Source organism: Drosophila santomea, chromosome 3L, assembly GCF_016746245.2.
Source record: "Drosophila santomea strain STO CAGO 1482 chromosome 3L, Prin_Dsan_1.1, whole genome shotgun sequence".
Classification (NCBI taxonomy): domain Eukaryota; kingdom Metazoa; phylum Arthropoda; class Insecta; order Diptera; family Drosophilidae; genus Drosophila; species Drosophila santomea.
The window spans coordinates 13828997-13853834 of record NC_053018.2 but is presented as its reverse complement, the minus strand read 5'-3'; the positions used below and the strand labels follow the sequence as shown (position 1 = coordinate 13853834).

At 45.4% G+C, this 24838-nt stretch overlaps 1 protein-coding gene across 27 annotated transcripts in view; it reads left to right on the top strand.

Moving 5' to 3' along the window:
* Positions 1-24838, top strand: part of LOC120447893 (CUGBP Elav-like family member 4) — a 128159-nt gene that overhangs the window by 81846 nt on the left and 21475 nt on the right. For all 27 annotated transcript variants that reach the window (XM_039629531.2, XM_039629523.2, XM_039629517.2 and 24 more), the window contains one exon: positions 4435-4514. In XM_039629531.2, the coding sequence (XP_039485465.1) occupies positions 4435-4514 (80 nt within the window). The remainder of the gene's footprint in view (positions 1-4434; positions 4515-24838) is intronic.

The window sequence follows — 24838 nt, the reverse complement described above, 5'->3', positions numbered from 1 at the left end:
CGGACTCTGCGCAAATAGTTTGAAACGACATTAGCTACCTGGCCGGACATCATATGTTGCATTTGGATGAGTTTATTTGATTTCTTCTACCATCTCCCCAGGTGCATTCAACTGTGAGTGTCATGCCGCAAATGCAATTTGCTGCCCAGAACCAGATATTCCATCCTTATATCACCCATTTCATAACCAAACCCCAGTGCACTCACAGCCACATGTTTTTCCGGCCAGTACCAGGAGCAGAGTACTAGAAGCAGGAGCTCCTGCACATGCATCAAACAAATTCGATAGCCTTGCCATCGCATAATAAGCGTAAACGTTGGCTAACAAGATTCATGCTACGCTTTTGCGCCCAAGAGGCAAACATGCAATGGCCATCAACGAGGTCCTGGTACCATAGACCAACTCCACCTCAATGCCATCCATGGCAATCCCGCTACCATCCTGCCATCCTACCATCCAGCCATACTACCAACAAATGACTATGACGCGACCGGTGGCCAGCGAATGTCGCGCGCTTAATGCAACTTTGTTGCTGCTGCTGATGCTGATGCCTGTCCAGCTGCCTTGGCAGTCCTTTCTCTCTCCCATCCTGGTCGGCAGCGATTGAAAAATCCCACTAGGGCGTTTTTAATTGGATTTTAAAATACTTGTCCCATGCAGCAGTGGCAGTGGCAGAGGCAGAGGCAGTGGCAGAGGCAGTGGCAGAGGCAGAGGCAGTGGCAGAGGCAGTGGCAGTGGCAATGGCAGTGGCAGCCGGCAACATCAGGAGGCATACTGGCTGGCCTAGCCCGGCCATAACATGAGCCTGCCCCTCGCGGCGACGGCGACCGACAAGGCCAACATATCGACCAAAACCCCATTTAAAGGGGGTTTGGAAATGGGGGGGAGAGCCTCAACACGCTCGTTATCCTTGTTTCCTGCTGTAGCTGCTGCTTCTGCAGTCCCGATGTCCTGCTGCCATCGCTCCTGGCCCTGCAGCTACTGCTCCACATGCTGCTCCTTCTCCTGCCGCCGCTGCTGCTCTGCACAATTTGGTTACGTGTTTGACCGGCGGCGATTTTTCATGGCATTCCTCCTTTTTTTTTTTTTGGGTGGTTGTCCAGCACTGGGGTTTCCCATACATTAATGACATTGCAAATTTGTATTGCAAATGTGCAAGTTGTGGCCGAGCATGAAGCTGCCCTCCCATAAATTTAATCGCATGTGTTTCGCCGAAATCTCGTTCAACTCAATTGTCGCAGCGTTTGCCCCTTTTTTTTGGGGGGGAAGTCAAAGGTTGACCAGATGGAAAAGTATGGCATAGGTTATAGGTGAACTACGTTAATACTCGTCATCAAGATAAAGCGATAAATTTCAATTTTATCATAAGCCAGCTGCGAGCTTGTGATTAAAACAAACTTGTGCCTGAAGAAGCTTAAAGAGACTTGCCAGGATAAAGAGAGAGGCGACAACTTTGCATCACTATGATTTTAATGACAACACAACTTTCGCATTAGCATTAGCATATTTGATTAAAAAGTGTCATTAGGCTCGGCTCCTTCTGCTCGGATCCGGATCCTGCAGCTGCGTCATTTCACGCTTCACCGGAAGTTGCACAAGACGCTAAAAACTTGGCGCACTTGCTCACATTTTAATTTCAACTAATTGCCGAGAATCAAGGAATCATCTACAGCCAGCCTTCTCCTGGCCGTTAAGTAATTAAGGCGTTGCACTTTGTTAGCTCTTCCAGGGAAGGGAGACGAGGTGAGGGAGTGTGTTGTCCTGCAACCTGTCGTCCTGCACTAATTGTTAAAAGTGTTGCCCGTCGACTGGATTTGTATGTAGATTCAATTTCCCTTCCTACATTCCTACTTCTCTGCACATCAAAGCAAAGTCGAGCAACTCAAATGAGCTCGGATGAGGTTGGATTTGGACTTGGCCCTCCTCCTTCGCTGACTAATTTGCTTTTAATTAATATAATGACTCCAAGTTTGACAATTATCCGTAATGTTAAGCGACCGCCTGCAAAGGGTAAATAATCAAATGGTTCCCGAGAAAGTCAACTTAGATAGGAGTCGAACTTCAGTCAAAGACACACAATTAGCCGGCTGACGAGGAACCCACACTGTTTGCTCAAGATGCTAATGAATGTCCGAGTTTGGTAGATTGAAACTTTTCCATAAATACGAAATGAGATATAGAACTTACGCACTTGCGAGCAGCCAAGTGATGGAACAATGGAAACATTTATAAAGCTTTTTCTGATATCTTTCTGGGGCTCTCTTGTTAGAGGTGTTCGAACATTTTAAGTCCAAACCCCCCCGAGCAAAGTTTGCTTTTCACAAAAGTTATGCCAAGAAAAATACATTTCACATAGGACGAAGAAACAAGCCATCCCAAAATGTATACCGAAAAAACAAACAGATACAAAGGAAACAAAAAAACAAAAAAAAAAGGACTCAAAAATGGGGAAAAAAATGTAAAAAGGAAAATCAACTTTGATTTAAGTTTACAAAAATGCTTAGCAATTGCCTTGTTTTTTTAACTTTTTGTATTCTGTTGCTTTTTGTTTCGTTGCTCGTTGTTCGTTGTTCTCTTATATTTTGCAGCTGTGTGGATTAACAGGCAACAAAATATTTTATTTTTTATTGCTTAGCAGCGCTGATTTGCACTCTTGTGTCCTGCCGTTCCAGCCCCGCCCCCAAATCCCCAACCCTAAGTTGGGATGGGGAAAATGCTGGATTTTGTTGTCACTTCAACACACAAAACATAAAATACACAAGAGTCGCGACGAGTCGGGCCGCACAAAAATCCACTTGAATTTTTTACACTTTATTTTTTGTACATTTGCAACAAGGCGAATAAAAGGGAATTTTCCCCACCTCCATTTATATATTTTTTTTGTCCTTCCATTTTGGTCGCTGTTGCTCTTCGCGTTGTTTGCACGCGAAATTTGTGCTTGTCTGCCTTTCGGCTTGTCAGCTCGCATGTTGCATGGTTTTAGGCGGGATTTGTTTTTCCGCGCCCCTGCCCCCATCCCAATCACGCCCCCTTGGAATAGCGTCAACTACAAAAGGCAACAGCAACAGCCCAAGCCGCAATTTGGACACCCATCCTGTCCGAACCCACGACGCGCCAAGGGTTCGGGAATTAGACATTTTGCAGGGTTTCCTGAATTCACCCGGTCCTGGGCATGCCCAACCCCCGAAAGGCTTTCCCAGCTGGAGGGTCTTAATTTTCAGCATTGTTGATGTTTTGCGTACAGCAGAGAAACAACAGATGAACAGATGAACAGATGAAGAGCCGTAGAAGCGTAGAGCAAGGGTTAAGCTAGGCCTTAATTAATTCCTTGGCGGCGGGGTTAAGCGGTGGAGAGTTTGCACACACACTCGAACAGATTTTATCAAGCCTTTGAAAAGTGTAAGATTTCAGAGTATTAAATAATATTTAAATTTCCCTGAACTGGCTTTATTAAATAGGAACAGGATGCATTTGTATCTAATGGTCATTTAATATTCCGTTGATTCAGTTAACATATCAGCTTACTCGTGGCAACATCTCGTTGCAACTAGTTACAATTGCAAGCTGTCTATGCGAACGTATTAAACGCTCTTAATTTGTTATCAATTTACAAATGTAAAACAATGCTCGAAGCCATCGAAAGCATTACCGCATTTTTAAATCGCTTTCAAGCACCGGCTTACATGTGGTATAAGCCCCTTTTATTCCCGCCGCACTACGCACTTTTCGATTCTCCGACTGCTGGATGTTTTTGCGCGGTGGAAGGTCCTTACTTTTTGTGGTTATTACTGTATATTAAATTAGCATAAATGATTTTTAATAATTATGCCATTGAAGCCGGGCCCTTCAGCAGCTCCCACTGCTCCCATTGTAATGCCCATTCCCCAGCAGCAGCTGGCACCACACCCACAAATTACAATATAATGAGCGAGCAAGTGCAGCGAATATTTTCTTTCTTTTTTTTTCTGTATATTTTTCGGTTCAGTTTGAATTTTACATTCCATACCCATACTCAAACCAGCGGGCAGCACAGGCCGACTATTATTTTTATATAATGGGCGTTGGACGTTCGCTGATTTCGCCTCCGATGTCGATGTTGATTTTCATGCAAGAGTGCACGAGGCGATTCTTGCAAAAATGTTTTTTAATTGCACTTAAAATTTTATTTAAATGCCCCTCACATGCACGAGCATTTCGAGCCAATGGCAGACGTAGCCTCATATGACCTCTTCACCTACGCGATTTCGAAATGGTATTTATGGAATGCTTACTGATTTTTAAATTCAATATTCAATGCTGCACAAGTATTCACAAGTGCCGCCACTTGTACAGTGGTTGCCATACCAAAGAAACAAGTCTGATGTACAATAATAAATACCCTTGACAGCCATTCAAGCACTATTACTAATCAACTTATCCGTATTTTATTTGCAGGCTGCGCTTTCGTCAAATTTGGTTCGCAGCAGGAGGCTCAGTCAGCAATAACCAACCTACACGGAAGTCAAACTATGCCGGTAAGTGAAAAATTCTAAGAAAATTCTAACCCGGGGGACAAACAACTTTAGATGTGTATGCCACGCCGCTATCTCGAAATTAGAAAATTGTGTTTTTATGTCCTGGGCAAGGCATCGTGCCTTGATGGCACTTGTGTGCGAATAATACGAAAATAATGAAATTTCAAACCTGAAGTATGCGTACTCAAGTGGTTGTTGTTCTCGAGTTTGGTGTTGTTGCTTATTCTCATCGTTGAAAAGTACTTAGCCAACTTCATTTAAGCTACAAGTGCTCGTCGCTGCTCGGGCCAAGTTTCCATGATTTATAAATAAAATTAGAATTAAATTAAATGCCGTATTATTATTATTTATTTTTTTTTCCTTTTACGCCGCACTTCAATGGCAAATCAAGAAGCTCGTTCTACTCTAATTTTCTAAAAAAGAAAATGAGAAAATAAATCAAAATAGCTTTCGGCATAAGAGCAGTGGAAACCCGTAGCAACGTGGGTTTCCCGCCAAGTGACTTCATTATGCCCAAATTTTGTAAGGAATCACCATCAGCATGCAAACATACATACATAGCTCAGATTGCGGCCAAAGCTATGTAGCTCTCTCTCTATAAAGAGAAGAAAGCGAAGAAACCGTATAGAAGAGCCTTTAGCTCTATGACAACGTTGCCCGGGAATTATTTCGTCTTTCGTGCGTTTCTTCTATTTTCTTGCTTTGGTGCTTGCGAAAAATAAATGAAATTTGCATGACACTTGAGTTATTTTGCACGTAAATTGCTTCTTTTGACAAACAAACAAGCAAATACACAAACCGGCTGCTGGGGGAACTGGGTGTTGGGTGTGGGTATGACTGTGGGTGTGGGTGTGGGAGCGGTAGTGGCTGAAACGCTGCCATTGTTGTATTTTCGGTGTTTACAGCCAGGCAGGCAGTCAGTGCAATCCCAAGTCGCCTCCTCCAAGTTCCAGCAGCCGAACCAAATCCGCAACCAAGTCCTCATCCACATCCGCATCCGCGTCCGCATCTCTATTCTCGGGCTCGTCCTCGTCCCTTTTCGCTCTTCACTCTTTCAGCAAACGAATTTTACATTTTGGGTTTTGTGTGTTTGCGGGTTGGCTCTGCTTCCAACTCCTTCGACAACTCGTTGGCGCATTTAAATTCAAATTCAAATATTGTTGATGAAATTTGTTGCTTAATTTGCAATTTAGATGCGTTTTTAAACAAACGCCGCGTTCTCGTCGCTTGCCGAGAAATCATGTGTTTACTTAGGCGGAAGTTGATGATGATGCACAGGCTCTTCTCCTGCTGCCAAGGATAATTACAGTGAGGACCGTGCTGCCAACTGCTGGGTAGCTAAACCAATGACACTTGCCGTTGGCCAAAAGTTGCACACACAAACAAACAAACACACGCATTCGACAAACGGACTTGGCCAAACAAATACGCAACTGGGTGAAAACTTCAAAAATATAGCCGCAAGTGAGGGAAACAAGCAAATAATGACGGTACAAGAACCCAATTGGAATTCAAAGGCGAGTGCAAACAGAGAGGCTTAAGTAAATTTCAATTTCCACAGCGCAAAACCGTCACATTTTATAGCTGATTGCAGTCGATACACAGCAAATCAAAGCATAGCCGCCAGCGATTTCAATGGGTACGGCCATCGATTGGAAAAAAATCGGGGCGGAAAAAGGGAAAAGATTTGTTCAATCTAAGATGAAATCTGTGTAAATTGCTATCCGCCCGAACATTAGCATAATTTTTGTCTACCCTTTGCGAAAGGCATTAGTGGAATAGAAAATGGGATGGCATATCCGCTGGAGGCCTACAGCCAACTGCACTTTACCTCCAATTACGCCGGCATGGTGGCTCCAACCCATTTCTCACCTTTTGCCCAAAGCGTTACACGCTTGAAGTGGCCGACCTGACCTGCTCCGCCCCCTTTCCCCTGCCCTCCGCCCCTTGACCTGCCACGCCCCTGGCAAAGAACACACAGCTGCAATTTCTCACCTGGCCAATTTTTAAGATGAGCAGCACTACTCCCCAAAAGACGACGCTGGCAAATTGCTGCCCTCCTCTGGCGAGAAAAAATGGAACAACCGACGTTTGGGGGCGTCGGCAAAGCAAGTTCTACATTTTTCTACTTGCTTTTTTTATTTTTGTTAATTTTACGAGCGTATACCTGGCCTGCATTAAGCATTTTAATGTCAGTTTGCCCCCCACTAGCCCACTCTGCGCGGCTGTAATTGCAATTTGGCATTACGACTGCGTTGTGTCGGAAAAGGGGGAGAGGTAATTAGCGCAAAACGACGCCAGCTGCTGTGTTGTATAAAAATTTGTAGCTGCCACGCAGGAGAAGTGCTCTACGCTCTTTCCTCAGCCAAGGCATATACATTAATTATATGGCCAAGTGCAATGTGGCTAACAGAGCGGTGTAGTTGCCTCTGGAGCGGCACCGAATTGATTGCCTACCTGCAGGCGTCAAAGTTGCGCCAGACAAAACCGCAAGTTAATTTTAAGCTTAACAAAGTCCACTTTCAACGCCCCTGCTCCTGGTTCTGCTCATGTTTCTGCTCCTGCTCCTGCTCCTACCGCTCCTTTTTCGATCCCCCTTTGGCTTTCATGTTGATGTACCACAGAAAGCTTTTAAAAAAAAAAAACGAAAAATGCAGGGGAAGAACATTTTTTGATTACGCCAAACCTTAAGCAGCTTATGAACGCCCCCGGTCCAGGAATGGACCAAGCGCTCATTAAAAAGGAATTTGCAGGGCTGAAATGGATGGACGAGGAGTGAACCTGGACCCGTTCCAGGGCGAGAATGGAGTACTCCGCCCCACGTTCACTCCCTTGTTAATCTCTTGGCACTCAACATGTTATAAGTCGCTTTAAGTGCGGTTGGCAAACGTTTTCTAAATGCAAAAAAAAAGTGTATATGTATTACCAACACACACACACACTTTGTGTGGGGAGCCGGAGCGAAAAAAAGTTTACAGTTTACAGTTGTAAACAATAATTTCGTATTCACTCAACACGCACACACACACACACACACACACCCACAGAGACACAGACACAGCAACACTTTGCCATTTGCATAAGCCGCTGATGCGATTTTTTGCTGTCCGTGCTTGTGGGCGCGGCTTAGAAGTGGGCGTGGCCCGAACACTTGTTAATGAAAGCGCGCGCATGCATTAAAGCTGCCTTTGCCTCTAAATGCTTTTGATTGACGAAGCGCAAAAGCCGCGCAACATGCATAGCAACAGTCGGCAAAAAATGAAGAATGTAAATAGAATTTAAAATAAAAACTGTCACACCCGGTGAGGAGCAATGAAAATGGAGGAAACTTCAGTGAATAAATGCTTAACTTGCAAACAGAGTTACTGGAAACGAGGACACACAACAGTCCCGCACCTTTGACAGCGTTTGGAATTTCGAATAAATTAGTCAATTAGCATTTCTATTTTTATTTGTTCAGCTGCAGGGGAATGGAAGGTAGAACCACAAATACTGGCCAATATGGTGGTGAAAGAACCCAAGCAGAACACCTTGCTGCGAGGAAACACATGTTCCCAGCCAGCGAACGCAGTCATCATCATCATCATCATCATCAAAGGCATTCTTTCCCATCTTGCTGGGTGCGCATTTAAATTTCAAATTAATTTCTCGCCATGTGAAGCTGAATCCAACAACCAAAAAAAAAAAAAGAAGAAAGATTGAAAGAAATAAGAAATCTGCAAGCTGACAACGCGCACACACATAGCCGAGTGCCAGATAAATACGAGGAGAGTCCGCGCTGTCCCAAAAAATGATATGCGGAGCAATGCCGCCTCCATCTCCACTGCCATCACCATCACCATCACCATCTCCCTTCCAACCCATCAAACCTGTTTTCGCAGTCATTTCGCAGAACGGGCGCCGTAAAATATGCAAAAGAAGAAACATTTTTGCGCGCAGCTCGCTCGCTGGCTCAATTTTTTCTTCTCCTACTTTTGCCGGCTCCTTGGTCGTTTTGTTTGCGCTGCTCATGGCTGGATTGACGCAACATATGCCATATGCCACTGCCAGCGTCGAATGTTGTGCGACTGCTGCCGTTGTTGTTTTTCTTGCTTTTTGTTTTCATTCCCTCGGTATATATGTATGTGTATGTGTGTGCGTGTGTGTGTGTCTCGCATCAATTATGCTTTTATTTATACAACAATTTTCGTTCTGCTGGCCGTTCAATTTTCGTCAGCAGTCGACGGGCAGAACGAACAAGTCGAATGAGCGCGCTGCCTTAATGCGACTTGACAAAAATGGCGCCCAACGTGGGGCACTGGTGTGCCATACGAAAAATGGCGCCCAACGTGGGGCAGAGCTGAGGCTGCTGTTTTCTATATGAAGGTACGGGGGTATGGGGTACCGGGAGTTTCTTCTTAACGCTTGAGCGACGCCCACACATACACACGCACACACGCACACCTTGAAGCGTCAAGCTGACGACCAAGAGAGCGTTGCTGTTCTGGCCTGGCTTTCTATTTTAATTCACACGCCATTGTTGCTCAGCGCCTAAAAGAAGACGAGGCGAAGTTGAATTTCTAATGTGCAGCAGCTGCTAACAATGGAAGTGGGGAATCGGAGTGGCAGGTGGACGGGATTGGATGAATGGAGACGGGAGCGGAGGGGCGGACCTGATTGTGTTTTGGCTGCTTGTTCTTGCTGTTAGTTGTTGTGTGGATGGGTGCGTGTGTTGGTTAGATGTGGGTATTGTATTGTATTCTTCTTTCTAAAGCGTACTTATGTACGCGTTTAAGCAATTTTTAAATCGCTGTCGTGCCCGTGTGGAAATGGTCGAATAACAAGCGCCGCCACCTTAGACGTGGTTAGAAAGAGGTTGAGGAATTTTCACGGGATTGTAAGTGGATACTTAAGCCACCTAAATTGTGATATTTACTTTAAAAGATTAAATACTAATTGAAATCCATTTTTATTAACTTTATAAAGAGGCACATTTATTTTCGTTTAGTAATGTTCAAAGATGATGGAATTCATTGATCTTACTACAAGTTCCTAAAACCTGTTATCCCGAAAGAAAGTTGCATATCTAATCTTAGGAAGCTTAGAACTTTTGTGCATTTCGTATACAGACCGAATGAGCAACATAAATCATGGGCAGATCGGCAAAGTCTGCTTCGACTCATCCACCACTAAATCATGCTCGATGTTTAGCATATTAGACACATGCACAGGGTGGCTGTGCCATGCCCACCAGCACCGTCTTAATATTGATTTGCAGCCAATCTGATATCCACTCGCTTAGTCTCTGAGCCCACCCTCTCAGCTTTCAGGCTCCATCAATTTCAATTTCGCTCCGGCGGCAAATCCAAACAACGCCTGCCCCATACAATTTCTGTTACAGCCTGCAGACAGGTCTACCCATCTCAACCCTCTCTCATCACAGGCCTTCGCCTTCGACTTGGCCAGGGCATCGGCGTTTTTCGGTAAACTAATTTTCTCGCTCAATATCTTGACAGTGAAATTGGCACGCGGCAGTGTTGCCAATCAAAACCCACACACGGGGACGAAGGGGAGCGGTTTTCGCCTCTCCAGAGGATAGCATAATTTTGGATTTGCCACCTTTTCGCCTGCTGTGGCACCTGTTTTGCCATTGACATCACGTACCGTGGTTCAGGACCCTTCCATCGATGGCAGCAAACCCCCCTTAGCATTAACTCAGGGCGAAGTGGACATAAATTTTTGGTTTTTAGTCGCCGGAAATTGAAGCGAAATGTCTTGGCAGTGCAACTTCTTTAAGAGAGAAATCTCGCATTTCCGTGCCACATAAAAGAATCACTGGTAATGGCTTTCTTCGGGGCCTTTCCGCTCATAAAACGAAGTCATGACAGCTAAAAGCACAAAACTTCCGGCCTTTTTGTGTCCGAATGCGCGTGCATCATTAAAAACGACATCGGGCCGTGTTGCATCTTCCGAAAAACAGTGCGGCAACATAAAAAGTGCTGCAGCTGCGTCTGTCCTTTCCAGCCAGGCAGACAAGAGGCAGGCAGGAGCGTGTTATAAACAATTTTAATAGACTTGCTTAAGGGCAAACATTTGCAGGTGACTCTGCCATGCCGCCTTATCTCCGGAGGAGAGTACTCCTGCGAAACATTGTGAGCTTGCAGCTGCTGCAGCTCCATCATCACTGATGCTCCCCCATTGTCTTTTGCATTTCTTCGTCTGTTTCGACTACGTGCCGCACTGCACTTGCAACGGACTGCTGCTGCTACGTACAGTGCGGCGGCTACTTAATTTAATGCACGTCTGTTTGCATAAACCCAAACCTTATTGAATCGACGACGGCAACATGAACGAAGCAGCTTGGCAGCTTGCAGCTTGCAGCGCAGCATCATCAATGTATGGGCACGTTCTGGTACCAGCGAATGATGAGCAAACTTCAATTCGCCAATTCCACTCCTCCTGCTCCTCGTCCTGCTCGTCTCCAGACTCGTCTGCCGCATAAACTTTAATGAGCCACACGAACTGGCCAGGAGAAATTGAATGCTGACGTGATTTTCGGCACTCGGAACCCTGGGAAAAGTTCAAGGAAATGACTAAGGAAACTCCCCGCTCTGCTCGGCTTTGTTTGTTGCATACCTTGAGGCGCTGTCAACCATTTGGCTTTTGCATTTGCCTTCCATTTAGTCGGGCGTTGGGGGGAGCAAAGGGTTTCCCCTTCACTCTCAAAAAATTCCCCACAGCGACGGCTGCTTTAGATTTCTATCACACATCAGTGGGTTGGTGGGGTGTTGGGGTTTGGCGAAACCAAGCCAAACACTTCAAGCCAAAAAGGGAAGCAGGGCCCAGCCTTCTTCCGCTTTACGTGCCAATGATGACAATTGGTTTTCTTTCTTTCCCTTGGTCGCGGCTTCGATTTCTGCAATTTCTTCGTTTCGTTTGGTTTCGTTTCGTTTGGATTCGTTTCGTTTCCTCTTTGGTGTTTTTGTTTTGCACGTCGTCGTCAGTTTTTCGCCGCTTGTCTACAATTTCAATAAAATTTTATTAACGAATTCCGGCGAATGGTCGGCGGAATCGGCGATGACAAGGCAAAGGAAAAGCAGGGCAGAGACCAGAAACCAGACTGCACAGACTGTGGACACTTTTATACCTCTCCGCCCCAGAATCGATATTATTATTACAATAACAACAGCCAGCTGGGAAATGGAATGGTGTTGGGGTTTGGGGTTTGGGTATTGGAACTGTAGCAATTGCCTGTCAGCATTGTACTTGTCGATTTTGCAGCTTACTTTGCTGGCATTGCATACTTTTAAGGCGCTTTGACAATTCTTTTTATCTGCGCCCAGGACGATGCCAAGGACTTCGCTTGTTTGTTTGTCATTTACGCCGCCTCAGTTCCATCCCGCCCCACCGCCTCTCACCGCCTTTCCCTTCCCTTAGAGGTTTGGGCCAAGTTGAAAGCCCGCAGTTCAATTCTCAATGGCGCAGCAGTTTTTCTTTCCTTCTAATGGCGACGTTTCCGCTTCTTTTCCCGCCGTCGCCGTCGTCGTTGCAGAGTTTGTTTTTCATCCCACATCTTTAAGTTGCCGCCCCCTTATTTCATGAACTGCTTTTTTTGCAGCCCGAAAGTTGACATCAATTTTGGTTCAATTTTATTATTTTCATCTTCATTTTCACAGCGAAAAATCTATAATTGTATTTATGTCAAATTTTTTTCCTTGCTGGTGAATAGATGATGTGCTTAGGGTCTCCCTCAGTGGCTCTATGGCATTATAATAATGACTTTGCTTTTGTGATAACGACTTACGGAAATGTTTGGGCATGTCATTAGCGTTTGGTAAGAAATTTGTCTTCAAACGATATTATTAATAGACAGTGGAAAACGGAAGGGATAGGCGGGGCCAGTGGTTTATTTATGGGGGCGCCAGCGAGTATGCAAAGTAGTAACTGGCTGCTTGGGAAATTTATATGCAAAGTTATAAGTGCAATATAAATTAAATGTATGAGTGTGTGGATGGATGGGGAACAAAAACAACGTTGCATGAGTAATGTCGTCTTGAAAGCTCAGATATGTCCAATATGAATATGCAATCTTACTTAAAGCCAGAAACTTTTACAGCGTTCTCTCGGCCAAAGTCTAAACATTTTCGACTTTCAAGAGGGCACATTGCAAAACTTGCTGCAAAAACCCAAACAAGTCCTACCCAAAACTATCAACTGTAATCAAGTTGGCTAGCCCGAAACTACCAACAAGAAGGCAAAGGAAAAAGCTGCTAAAAAGCATTAGGGCACTGCACCTCCGGGCAAAACTAAAGACGGAAGTCGGCAGACATTAGTGCCAAAAGTGCGTCACAAACAATATTTCCGTATCAGGCAGTGAAACTAAAACGGGAGGCATAGCCTAGACACTTTTTAAGAGATTAAATTTTTCGGTCCTTCGTTGTTTTTCCCATCCTGTGAGTGCGAGAGTGTGAGAGTGTGTGTGTGTGTAACAGTCTCTGCCCTCCAACGAAACTGTAACGAAACATTACGGCCAAAACGCACACATACACACGCACACAGCTGCATGCGAGGACATACAGGGAAGTTTTGCAGAACAACAATGCCGGGCTTAGGGCCAGCAGGAGGGTAAAGGATTTAGGGGAAGGGAAAGGGAAAGGGGGATGTGAGGATTGTGAAGGAACCTGCAACTAAAATAGCCAGCAGCATTTTTGCGTTTGCGTTGTTTAAACATGCGCAAAGTTCAGGGTTTTGAACTTTTATCAAACATACGGCAAGCCAAAAATTGGAGGATGGCTGCATGTGGGGTAACCTGCCCAAGAGCAAGGCGAGATATGCAGCATACTTTTTGGGATGGTCCGCAAATCTATATCGTCCTGGCAAGCACCTCCCCTCCATCGAAAAGCCCCTTGTGTGAGGATGTAAAAGCAACTATCAGCGCCCTGGGGCCGGTCTCTTGTTATTCCAGCTTGGCTCGCTTCCTTTTTGAAGGGAAACCGGCCGAAAGGACATTAAGGAAATTACCAAAATTAGTAATAGCATATAAATTACCCAAGGGCCGGGAGGTTGAAGAGCGGAGAGTACTCCATAGAGTTTTTGCAATAGATAGATATTAAAATTTTACCCAACACATTTGCCATGGCATAAATATTTCATGAGACTCGCGGCTGTTTCCGCTTAAAACTTGACAGCTGTCAAAACTTGGCGCGCTGCCGCTCTACTGTCTGTTTGAAATTTACATTGCATACATTTGTGCTGCTTCTACGAATTCGTCCTTCAATTTTCATTAAACTGGCAGCGGCAGCAGCAAAAGCAGCAGCAGCAGCTCCTTGACGACTGTCAGAAGTTGTCCTGGTCATGGGGTTCTGGTTCTGGTCCTGCTGCTGGCCTCTCCTTGGGCGCAACAAATAACGAATTTCACAATGGAATCTTTTAATCCCAATGAACTGCGGAGATCCAGGTCCGTGTCCCTGTCTGCTGGCTGGAAAACAAACGTTGCAGGCATTTACTTAATCGACAAGGGATTAGGTCTGGCCAAGAACCATCCGCTTTGTTGCTTTGTTGCCATTCGGTTTCGTGCCCACTTTAAATTGAGAATTATTGTCGCAAACAACAGTTGGACTGTTGTCTGGGATCAGGGGTGTCCCATGCCCCATACCCCCTGCTCCCTGCCCCCTGCCCCGTGCCCCTTGCCTCGTCCCCTGCAGATAAGGATATATTGTGTCTCACGCAGTTTGGACAGCTTTAATCTCGGGCCAAGCTGCGGACTGAGCGCGTACGTGCTTAATTTTGTTTGCACTTTTAAGCCAGCTTCAGCTTCGGCCAGCTCCGGACTAGCCACGCCTGCAGTTGGCCTGCAAAAATCACGCAATACCAGAGGGGTTCCAGTTTTGGTGGGCAGCAAGAGCAGGAGCAAGATGAGGATGAGGCCGCCGCATGCGCTTGGCCAGGGATTAGCGCTGATTGAAATTGCAAATGAAAATTTATTTTTACTGTGCCCGGGTCGAGACCGGACTCCCATTTTCCCATTTCCCGCTCAATGTTAGTTTAGCTTAGCTCTTGGTCAGAACGGCAAAAAACGTAGGACCGCCTGCGGGTCAGAGAGCTTGAACTCACTCATTCTCTCTTGTATTAAAATTTAATTGAGTTACTGACATTTTATTTTTGTATAATTAAATTAAGCCCCAGCTTAGCGTTTGATTTTAATTTGTGCGACATTTGTCCGCTCAGTCAGCCGGACTCCTAACTGTGTGCCTTCTCTGCATTAATGTGTCACAACAACAGATGCAATCGCACCAACACATACGTACATCCCCCCTCCCCGCCAATTATATGACCATAAATTTGTTTTGAATAAATATTAATGCGCCTGCCGCAGGATTAGTTGCAGAAATTATGTTCGCTACTTTTTAAAGCCTAGGCGCAGGCGATGGCAATGGCGCATAATTTATTGGCCAGCCAGCTAAACTGGTCAACTGAGTGGTGTCTGTTTGCACAGCTGTGTCCCGGCCAGGAGCTTAACAAATTGATTGGCCACGATGCCGGAATGGGGTCGAGAAATTAATATTCCCGGCTAGCGTACACACACACACACACACACACCGATAGAAATCTTCCTTGAAGGCGGGGCGAACTTTGGCTAATTAAGAAATGCCAGCCAAAGTCCAGTTTACTCTGTGGATAACAATGTGAGGGAATACGCTGTGCGCATTAGCTTGGCTTGCCTAAGCAAATATTAACCATCCGCCATGTAAGCCGCGCTTTTGCTCAGCCACTTTTTTAATAATAAAAATTTCATTATTACAACAAACATAGAGGGGAGAGCAGGGGCGCAGCGCCCTTTTACATGCGCATACAACGTTTTTAATTAAAAAATCCTTTGGTCAAGCAATTACCGGAGCACATTAAAATAAACACGAGGCCAGGAGACCCCAAAAGAAAGCGAACGAGGACCCTTGTTGGCACATTATTAAAGCGAAATGTATTACAAGCTAAGCTTTCATCTTTCGGGAGGTGGAGAATGGCGGGCATGGCAGTTGCCCGTCGGACCTGAGTAAATATTAATAATACATATTAATAACGGGCAGTCGCTGCCCTTTTGGCTATTTGCACGTAATTCCTGCAGTGCATAATTATAGCCACCAGATGCGAGGCTTATTGAGGCATCAGGCAATTACAAATATTTGCCATTGCAAGTCTAATGTGGTATAAGCTGTCTGACGAAGAAAAACGCCCGGCTTCCATCTCCATATCTCATACGCCCCGTTGCCACTGCCGCACCTTTGCGCCAAAATTTATGGCACACTTTTAGGCGCACACTGTCATTACAATGGGAATTAAGCCTACGCAACGTCATTGCCTTTCTTGGCTTCCGAAGCCATTGCGGGGCTTACTTAAAAATTACATAAATTTTGCTTTATGCGACTCTGCAGAGCTCTGGGCCGAGCCTAAGCCTAAGCTTGGGCAATCTTTTAAAAACCCATCCATAAAGTATGCAATTAAATTTTCACTTAAACGATTATCACATAAATCCTCACATAGCACACAAACACACACACACACACACACACACAGAAAGTGGGGGGCGAGGCCAGAGTCAAACGTGTTTGCATTTAAATTAAAAGAGCCATTTTTCTTCGACACGGCCTCGATTAGAGCGGGGTGCGGAGAAGGGATAACGGCCACAAAGAGCCCGCCCACCTTATGATAAGACCATTACAGCGTCTGCAGGAGAGGCCACGTATGTCCTGAACCGCAGCACCGACCTCACGTACGAACAACACATCCTTGCACACACACATACACACTAGCAAACGTACATACATGCGAGAGGATACGAAGATACGAACCCAAGCGAACCCATTGTATATATATTTGCTTATGTTAATTGCCGTTGAATCCATTTCCATTAAGATGCAAGTCCTGCCGCTGACGATAATTCCACATATACACATCCTGGCCAAAGGACGAGGGAGGCTGGTCGCATAATTGCTTACGGTTACGGGGCGTAAAGGGGGGCGTGAAGGGAAGCGCTGGCAAGAGGGCCAAAAGTATGCCTTGACCAAGGAACGAACGTTAAGTCCTGGCTGCCGCTGCTCGTTGCTTTTCAATATGCACAGCAATATCCTTGGGTAAACACAGATCCTGGACTCTGGCCCTGTCCTTGTGGCCCATGGCTCGTGGCTGTGGCTCCAAATACGACTCCTCGACGTCCTCGCCTTTGCCATTTTATTATACAATAACAAAAATGCTCCGGCATACCAAGTGGCGCACTAATGCCGACCGTCCGGGATCCGTGAGCAGGGAACCGGAATCTCCGGAACGTGCTCTTACATATTAGTAAACTTCATAATTTTTAATTGATACATTAAATTTCGTGCAAATATTGATCGAGCTGAGTAGTGCCATTTGGGTGGGTTTTTGGTGCCAGGCATCGTCTTAGTTGGGTGACAGCTTAACGATGTAAAGCTCGGTTTATTATGCATGGCAGGCATCTGCTTCTGCTTCTGCCGACTGGGATTACTTGGCCAGGACTTGAAAAAGTAGGCAATGTTTGCTCTTTGCCAGCAGTAAGAACCATCTTGGCTACTCGAATGGATGTATTAATAAACTGTGGGCTATCCATCATCAGAGGTTTCATTAGGATCGCCTGAAGATTTGTGCAATCCTGGCTGGAAACAAGGAATTTCGCATTCATATTTCGAAGGTAGATAGCCATTTTGGGCGCATTCCCGGTGTTTGCTGTCTAGGGCCAAAACACTCAAAAGCAATTTGCCCGCATTGACTCGGGCTTTTCCCGGAGCCACTTTTTTTCAAGCTTTCCGCTCCTTTTACTTTGCTTTTTTCGGCACTCTCTCTATCATCGCCAGGCAACGTTTGGCACTCAACCGCAAATGCATTTCAACGTAAAGTTTTTAAACAAATATTTGCCCAACTTGCAGCCAAGCGGGGTTTCTTTTTGGGGGTTTCTTCTTCTTTTTTTTTTTTGGTTTTTGGGCCTGGGTCTTCCTGCGAGTCCTGGCATTTGAACAATGCGCAGGCAGGCGGGCAGCCGGGCAGGAGTCCAGTCAGTCAGCCAGCCAGGCAGCCAGCCATAAAATGAGCAACGGTGCGCCGTGCGGTATGCAACAGTTTTTTTCGGTGTGTGTGTATCCTTGTGCACGCTCCTTTCATATTTGCAGCGGGCTGGCCGGCAAATGGCACAAGAATTTATTTGCAACTGTTGCGGCAGGTCCTTCTGGCTGCCAGCAGGCAACTCTATAAATGAATGTCCTTTTGATTTTGCTCAACGAGCCTAGCGAGCGACTCAATTCAGCGCCGGCTCCACCGGGGCTCCTTTGTTTTCGTCCTGGTGCCGGCATTCTTTTAGGCGGACCGCCTACAACTTTGCCCAGCTTGGACTGCTTTCTTTCATTCGCAGCTGGAGAGTGTATGAATGTGTGTGTAGGTGTGTGTTTGTGTGTGTGTAGGAATGTTTTAATTTGTTTTCGTATCCGGCAGAGCTCAGTGTCGCTTTCGTTCGCTTCTTTTTATTGCCCCGTGCCAGAGGCTCTGTTTGATTGTTTGCCTGTGCCACTTGTTTATGTGTGGCCGCTTCCTGCCCCTCGCTGTGTTTGCATTCATGACACACGATACGAGGAAACGCGGCATGCTATGGACATTTTCCGCTTTCTACTCCGCATTGTTGCGGCGCCGTTAAATTTCTTCCTATTTACACTCATATATTTCATTTATTGTTTGCCCGGATGATTAATTGACGTCGTAGGGATATGGCGGGAATTTCAATTTCATACGAAATATTTAATTAAAACATCCCCTCATCTGTTTTTTGCTTTGTTTCTTTCCAGGTAAGTGACGTCGTTCGGTGTCCTAACAGAGCAGTAAGTCCATTCGCCTAATGAACAGCCATATCCCCGTGCGATATCTATTGACTGCGATTGTGTGGGTGCTGCAGTCACCGCACGCTTTTGTATTTAATTACAGAAGCAACTATCTTTCAATTATTTACACCTGCAACAAAAACCGTGTCGGTGCCGGTGTCGGTGTCTGGCCTCAATGGGGCTGCACTTCTGGCCAAGCCAAACAAAATATATATCCGCTCTTTACATTGATTACCCCATGGAGCCATAGTCCTCCGTTAGTCCTCCACTTGCTCCAGTCCGTGCTCCGTGCTCCATGCACAGTCACTTACTTTCGCCCACTTGACGACCGCGCCCACTTTCGATAATTAATTGCAGACATCAGTTGCAGTTGCGGGTATTTTTCGGGAGTGGGTTTCAGTTTTTGTTGGCTATTTTCGGGACGCGAGACGAGGCAAGCATCGGGCAGCAATGAAGCATGCCATCAATTTGTCTCTCCGTTTGTAGCATGCCTTTAGGTGGGCAAGCAATTGTTCTGCAGACGCGCGTCTCGTCGCGTCGCGAACTGAACTCAACTATTCCGAACTGAACTGAACTGAACTGAATTGGAGTGAAGTGCAATTACAAATGCAACTCAAGTAGCAGCTGAAGACAATGGAGAACGACTGTCGGGTGGAAGGAAAGGTAAAAACGCCTGAGGAAACGCTATTAGTTAGAGTGACACAGGCAAATAATAGCGAGCAACTGGAAAGAAGCCTTTAGCTTCATTCTTCTGCAGGATTTGAATTTATTTTTACAAAAGGAATTTAATAGGGTGTCACTTAATCAGCCATATATCAATGGCATTTAAAGGTGTCTTGAAGTATGCATTGAAACCAGAACAATGGCTTTCAAAGTTAGTTGTTTGTGTCAAAATCTTTCTTAAGGATTGTTTAACAGTTGTTCAAGCAAACCAACCAAATCTGTTATTCTCTTGGCCAATTTGGAATACCTCTAGCAGCGGAGCTCGTCCTCAGACAGAAGAAGTCCTGCAGCCAGTGACCGCAAATGCAATAAAAATAAATAACAATTAATAAATGCTTTGTGTCTCGGCTTTTGGGTTCCCCGGCTCCCTCAGAACGCTTAGCGTGGTTTTTAAAAGCTTAAACGTGTTGGGATCCCGCATCCCACCACTCCTGCCACTTGGAAATTAAGTTGGAATTTCAAATTACCCTGGCAGAATGAGAATAGCGACGTGCTGGAGCGTACTCCACTGTTTTGCGCTCGCGGAATTTAATTAAAAGAATTGCAAATGTAGCTTGTGGCACTCTTTTGCTGGCCAACTAGTTAGAGTCCGTCTAGCTGCAGCTCAACTCAACTCTGCTCAACGCAGCTCAGCTCAGCCCAGCTCATAAATGGCCCAGTGTCCAGTGACTAATTGCATTTTATGAATATTGCATTGCATTTAGCCTGACACGAGACAAACGACCGGCAAGCCGCTAAGTGGCCGCCTTCGTTGTCCTTCGTCCTGCGCCTTTTGTCCTTCGAAAGCTTAAAGCTCAGGTGTGTCCCGCTCGGTGCATTAGATTAATGAAACGCTGGAACGAACGAACGAACGAACTTTGGGGAACCCTTTTCCAATAAATGCCAAATTAATTAAAAAATACAGCGGCAAAGTAAAGAGAAGGCCAAACTCAAGCAACCCGAAAAGGAAAAACTTGAGGCACACAATGAGGTTTTCCTTCTTTTCCTCTTTTTTGCTCCTTTTTATCTTGGTTTCCTTTTTTTTCTTCCATTATATATATATAAAGATATAAATGTATATATATGTATTTGGTAGCTGCGTGTGTTTGCGTTGTATTTTCTTTTTTCCCGCTGCCGCTGCTCAACTTGAAAGTGTTAATTAAAAATTGTTTCACAGTTTAGCTGCGAAAATGAAAATTGAAAAAGGCAAAAAGGGAGTCAGTGAGTCAGTCGCAGTACACCAGACTGTCTTCATATTTTCCCTTCGTTGTCCTTGCCTTATACCCATTTTCATTAGCCGCCTCAATTTAAGACCAGAGCCGAGTGTATTTATCTTAGCCGTTCCCCATGCCCCATGCCCCATTCCCCATACGCCCTGTTGGCCAACTAGTGCTGCGTAATTGCAAGTGGAATGCAACCGGCCGCAGTTGGCCATATCACGGCACTTGGCCTTAAAGTGCTCGAGACTGGTTAGGACGGAGCAATCATGGCATGTGGCCCCTATCTGCATCGCTTGTAATTGCAACAACTTAAGCCGCTTCGCCGGTCGCTCAAGATGCCAGTTGCCAGTATGCCAGTTGCTCTGGCAATTGTCCAACAATTAGGTTGGAGATTCGCTGCCCATTCAGTCATCGAGTAAGGCTGCGTTCCCATTTTATCCTCTCCTCTTTAGCCGCTAAGTCCCGAAAAAATCTATGCTTCGCCGCCAAAAAAAAAGAGAGAGAGCAAAAGAAAAATCCCTTGGTTCTTTCTATTTGAGTTTTTCATTTGATGCCCGAGAATAGAGAAAGGAGAAAGGAGCTCCGGCCGGAAGATTTGCCTCCGCCCGTCCACTTTTCCGGTTTGGCTGTTTGTCTTGCACTGCGTGTTTTTAATTTTGCGCGTTTCGCTTGTTCTAATTGAAAGCCGCGTTGTGTGTTCTTGTTGGGCGGGTGGGTTTGCTGAAAGTGGGTGGCAATGTATGCTTTGCCTGTCTTGTGTTTGTCTTAACATTTATACGCAACACACACACACACACACACTCGTGAACACACAGAGAGCACTTCCTATTTCCTTCTGGCTTCGTCTCGTAGATAAATAATTTACTTTTTGCGCACTAAGGCACAAACAAACATTGAGGAGCTGCGGCCAAGGATTCGAGGGTGACAGGAACAACTAAAAGCGACGACGTCGGCATATCTTTTCTTATGGCAAATATTTATATGTTTATGTGTTTGCTTATAATATAATGTACATACAACAACATACAACAGCGGCATACAGCATACAGCACGAGGAAAAGCGAAATTTTTACCAACATTTTTGTGTTTGTTGATTTTGGGCAAACAAAACTTTGCACTTCCTTTCGAAAATAAAAACCCTTTTCTTGCATTCCCCGGGGGGCCGAAGAAAAGTTATGGGCTGGTTACAAAAGGAAGAACTTAACGCATTTTTCTTTGCTTTTACTTTTCATATTTTTGTTTTTCTCCTTTTCCCCATTTTTGGGGCGAAATTAAAAATTAAGTTTATTTAGTCCTGCTCCCGAAAAAGAAGGCAGAGCGGTAGACACATCAATTTCGCTTCGACTCTGCTTGCCACACTTTGCCCTTGAGCGGTGACCTTGTGGGCGTGGCTCTGCGCACTTAAGCCATGTGATGGCCCCAAACTAAAAGTATGCAAATGTTGCACATGCTGGAGGATCCAGGGTCTAGGGTCCACAAAATCTAGCCCAGCATAATTTATAGTCGTGCAAAAAACACAACAGACAATTTGCCCTGTGTAAAAGCATGTGATTTGTCTTGGTTTTGCGCTGAACTTTTACCCATGCAGGCAAAAAAGGATGCAAGGACTCGGCGGCAAACAAAAAAGGGAGACACTGCAAGTGAGACAACGGAGCGAGCATTCGGCTGAATTTGGTTTGCTTGGTAAATGTCAACAGCAGACGGCCAGGCTGTGGAAAACCCCAAACGCCTGTCGACCATTTTGACGAAATAGACAAATTTGCGTTTTGTTGCAGCCAAATGCCCTGCTACTGGCAGTCAGTCCCAAACAGTCAGTTTTTGGCGAGTCCTTCCTGCCGTTGGGCACATGCATTTCCCCTGCAATAAATCATATGCAGAGCGACGGCGGCAAAGGAGCAAAAACAATGTTGCGGCAAAAAGTTTCACCCCACACCCCCTCTGCCATTGCCTTTGAGTTTCATTCTCTTTTTTTTATGTCCCTACAACAGCAATGTGACAAATACATAAATTTGCCAAAAATGTCGCCGCCTTTCAAAAAATTTGAGCTGGCAATTTGAAATTGTTGTGTGCTACCGTTCTACCGTTCTACCGTGCTGCCTCTCCTGGATTCTTCGTCCTTCGTCCCGTGGCATTTAAAGTAAAAAGCCTGATGTCGTGGCCATAAATCAAACGAAAATGCCAAGTGTGAAGAAGGGTTCGTGGCAAGCCTGGGTTCGGCTCGATTAATTTTTAAACATTTAATCTACACACGGCCGGCACTTCGATTGTGCCTGAATAAAAAAATGGCAGAAAGAGAAAGGGTTTGCCAAATGGTTCCATGTTTATTAGCCAGATTTCATGTTGTCCGTCAGCAGGAAGCTCATTTTTCATAGCACACGACATTAAATTAAGCAGGCAAGACGAATAATTTCTTAGCCAGCAATGTCGCAGCGAAAAGAAAGGAAAATTCAAATACATAATTCACATGCCAAAACAGCACGAAATGTTTTGCATAGCAGTGTCCTGAGTGTCGCGACGTCGACAACAACAAAGTGCAAGCCATTAAATTTCATGCATGCAACTGGTAAAAAAGAAAAAAAGGAAAAGGATACCACCTATATAGAAAGGATCGCAATGGTATCTGCCACGCCCACGCGCTTTTTCCGCAGGCGGCCGAGAAATGAGTTTGCACTTTTGTTATGCAAAATGCGAAAGGAGGCGGCTGCGGAGGCGGAGGCGTGGCATGCAAGGATGCCCCAGCAATGTTGCACCTTAAAAATGCTGCCGAGACAGCAGACGCTGCAGAGCGCGCTGTCAGGAGGAGAAGAAGTAGCACCCCGAGGAGAAGACGTTGCCCTGAAAGTTTTTAGCATGTTTTTCATATTTATCCTGGCACGGAAAAGCAGTTGGGCAGACATAAACAGGTAGACAGGCAGACCAGAGCGCCGAGGGCCGAGGGCACCGAAGGGTTAAGATGCGTGTGCAAAATTATTTAGCCAGAGTGTCAGAATGCCAGCTAGCCCGTCTCCTTTTCGCTTAAGTACTGCCACTACCTCGCCCCCTCATCACGCCTCCTCGACGTCCTGAAATATTTGTCTGCCTTATTTATTGCATACCCTCAGGCGCGCACACACACACACACACTAAGACACCTGTGTCAGGTGTCAGTGTGCCTGCAGTTATGAAAATACTTTGTAAACATTTCCTATTTCTATTAGCGATCTCCCCTTTCAAAAAATTGCATCCCCGGCCCTGCCAAGTGGCCAAAAACTATGCAACAATGTTTTGTCAGACTCACATGTGTGTGTGTGTGAGAGTGTGTCAGTGTGTGTGTGAGTGGGGGGGGGCGAAGGGGGAGGGTTTATAAAAGTTTGCCCATAAGTGTTTCGGGGGTTCCTTTCGGAAAAGTACAAATATCTTGCCACTTCAGCCACCTTATCGATGCTGGGGCTGAACCCGCGGCTATGGGGCCATAAATTATATTTTTGAAGTCGCAGCCAGAGACAACAACAACCACATTCGAGTAGACTGAAAACTTTTTGGCAGTTATTACCAAGTGTTTTGTCGTGCGTCCCCCCGTCCCTTTTCGACCCCCGGCTGAAGTTGCATATCTGTAAACATTTTTTGCAACGACTTTGAAGCGCACCTGAAAAAGTTGTAGAGCTCGCTTACCTGGGACCAAAACTTTGACTGCACTTTGTGCAAAAAGTTTTTGAAGGTTGCTAGACCTTTAATTATTTTGTGATAAATGATGACATTCGAGTGCTAAAGCGCCGGCAAAAACAATTACAAATAAAGCGAGAATCTGCCACGTCACTGCCGAACACTTCATTAGCAACTGTTTTGCGAAACGAACAAAAAAAATGGCAAAGATATCCTTTTGACAAAGCCAAACACGAAAATATTAGAGCAAACAACAGCTGACACTGACATAGAAAACAAAGCCTCGTATCGCTCATCTACTTAAAAGCGCTTTAAACTGAGCAACACGATGGAAATGGAAATGGAAGGGAATGGAGAGTAAAGAATGAGAAGGTCCTACCAAGTGTCCACCTTGGACGGTCCTGTCGATGATTGATGATGGCGTGTGACACTAATGGTGATTGTTGCTTTTTTGTCACACATCCTGGCGCAAGACACACATCCTGGCGCAAGGCGTAGCATGAGGCCACCTGCAATTTGTTGCCACACTTGAGCTCCTTCCATGTACGAGTATATCCTTTGGCATCGGTTTCGTTTTACATTATAATAGGGGCTTATGGGCGAGCGCCTATAACTATGCAACAGCTTCCATGATTTATGATTGGCCCTGACATGACCCCAAAAACAATTACTCAAATTTCATATTTACTTCAACAAGGGTTCGGCAAGGGATTCGCAGCAAGTGTTTTCTGGTAGATTAAATGTGTACATTCTACGGGCTTCATTTTTATTATTTTGGGTTGATTAATGTTCGGTGATCTGAGGTGGCTCAGCAGTCGACGGCCGGAGGCATAAAATATTGCATTTGCGACTTTAGCCACTGCTTGGCCACTGTCCGAATGCTAATCCCGGACAAACAATCCAT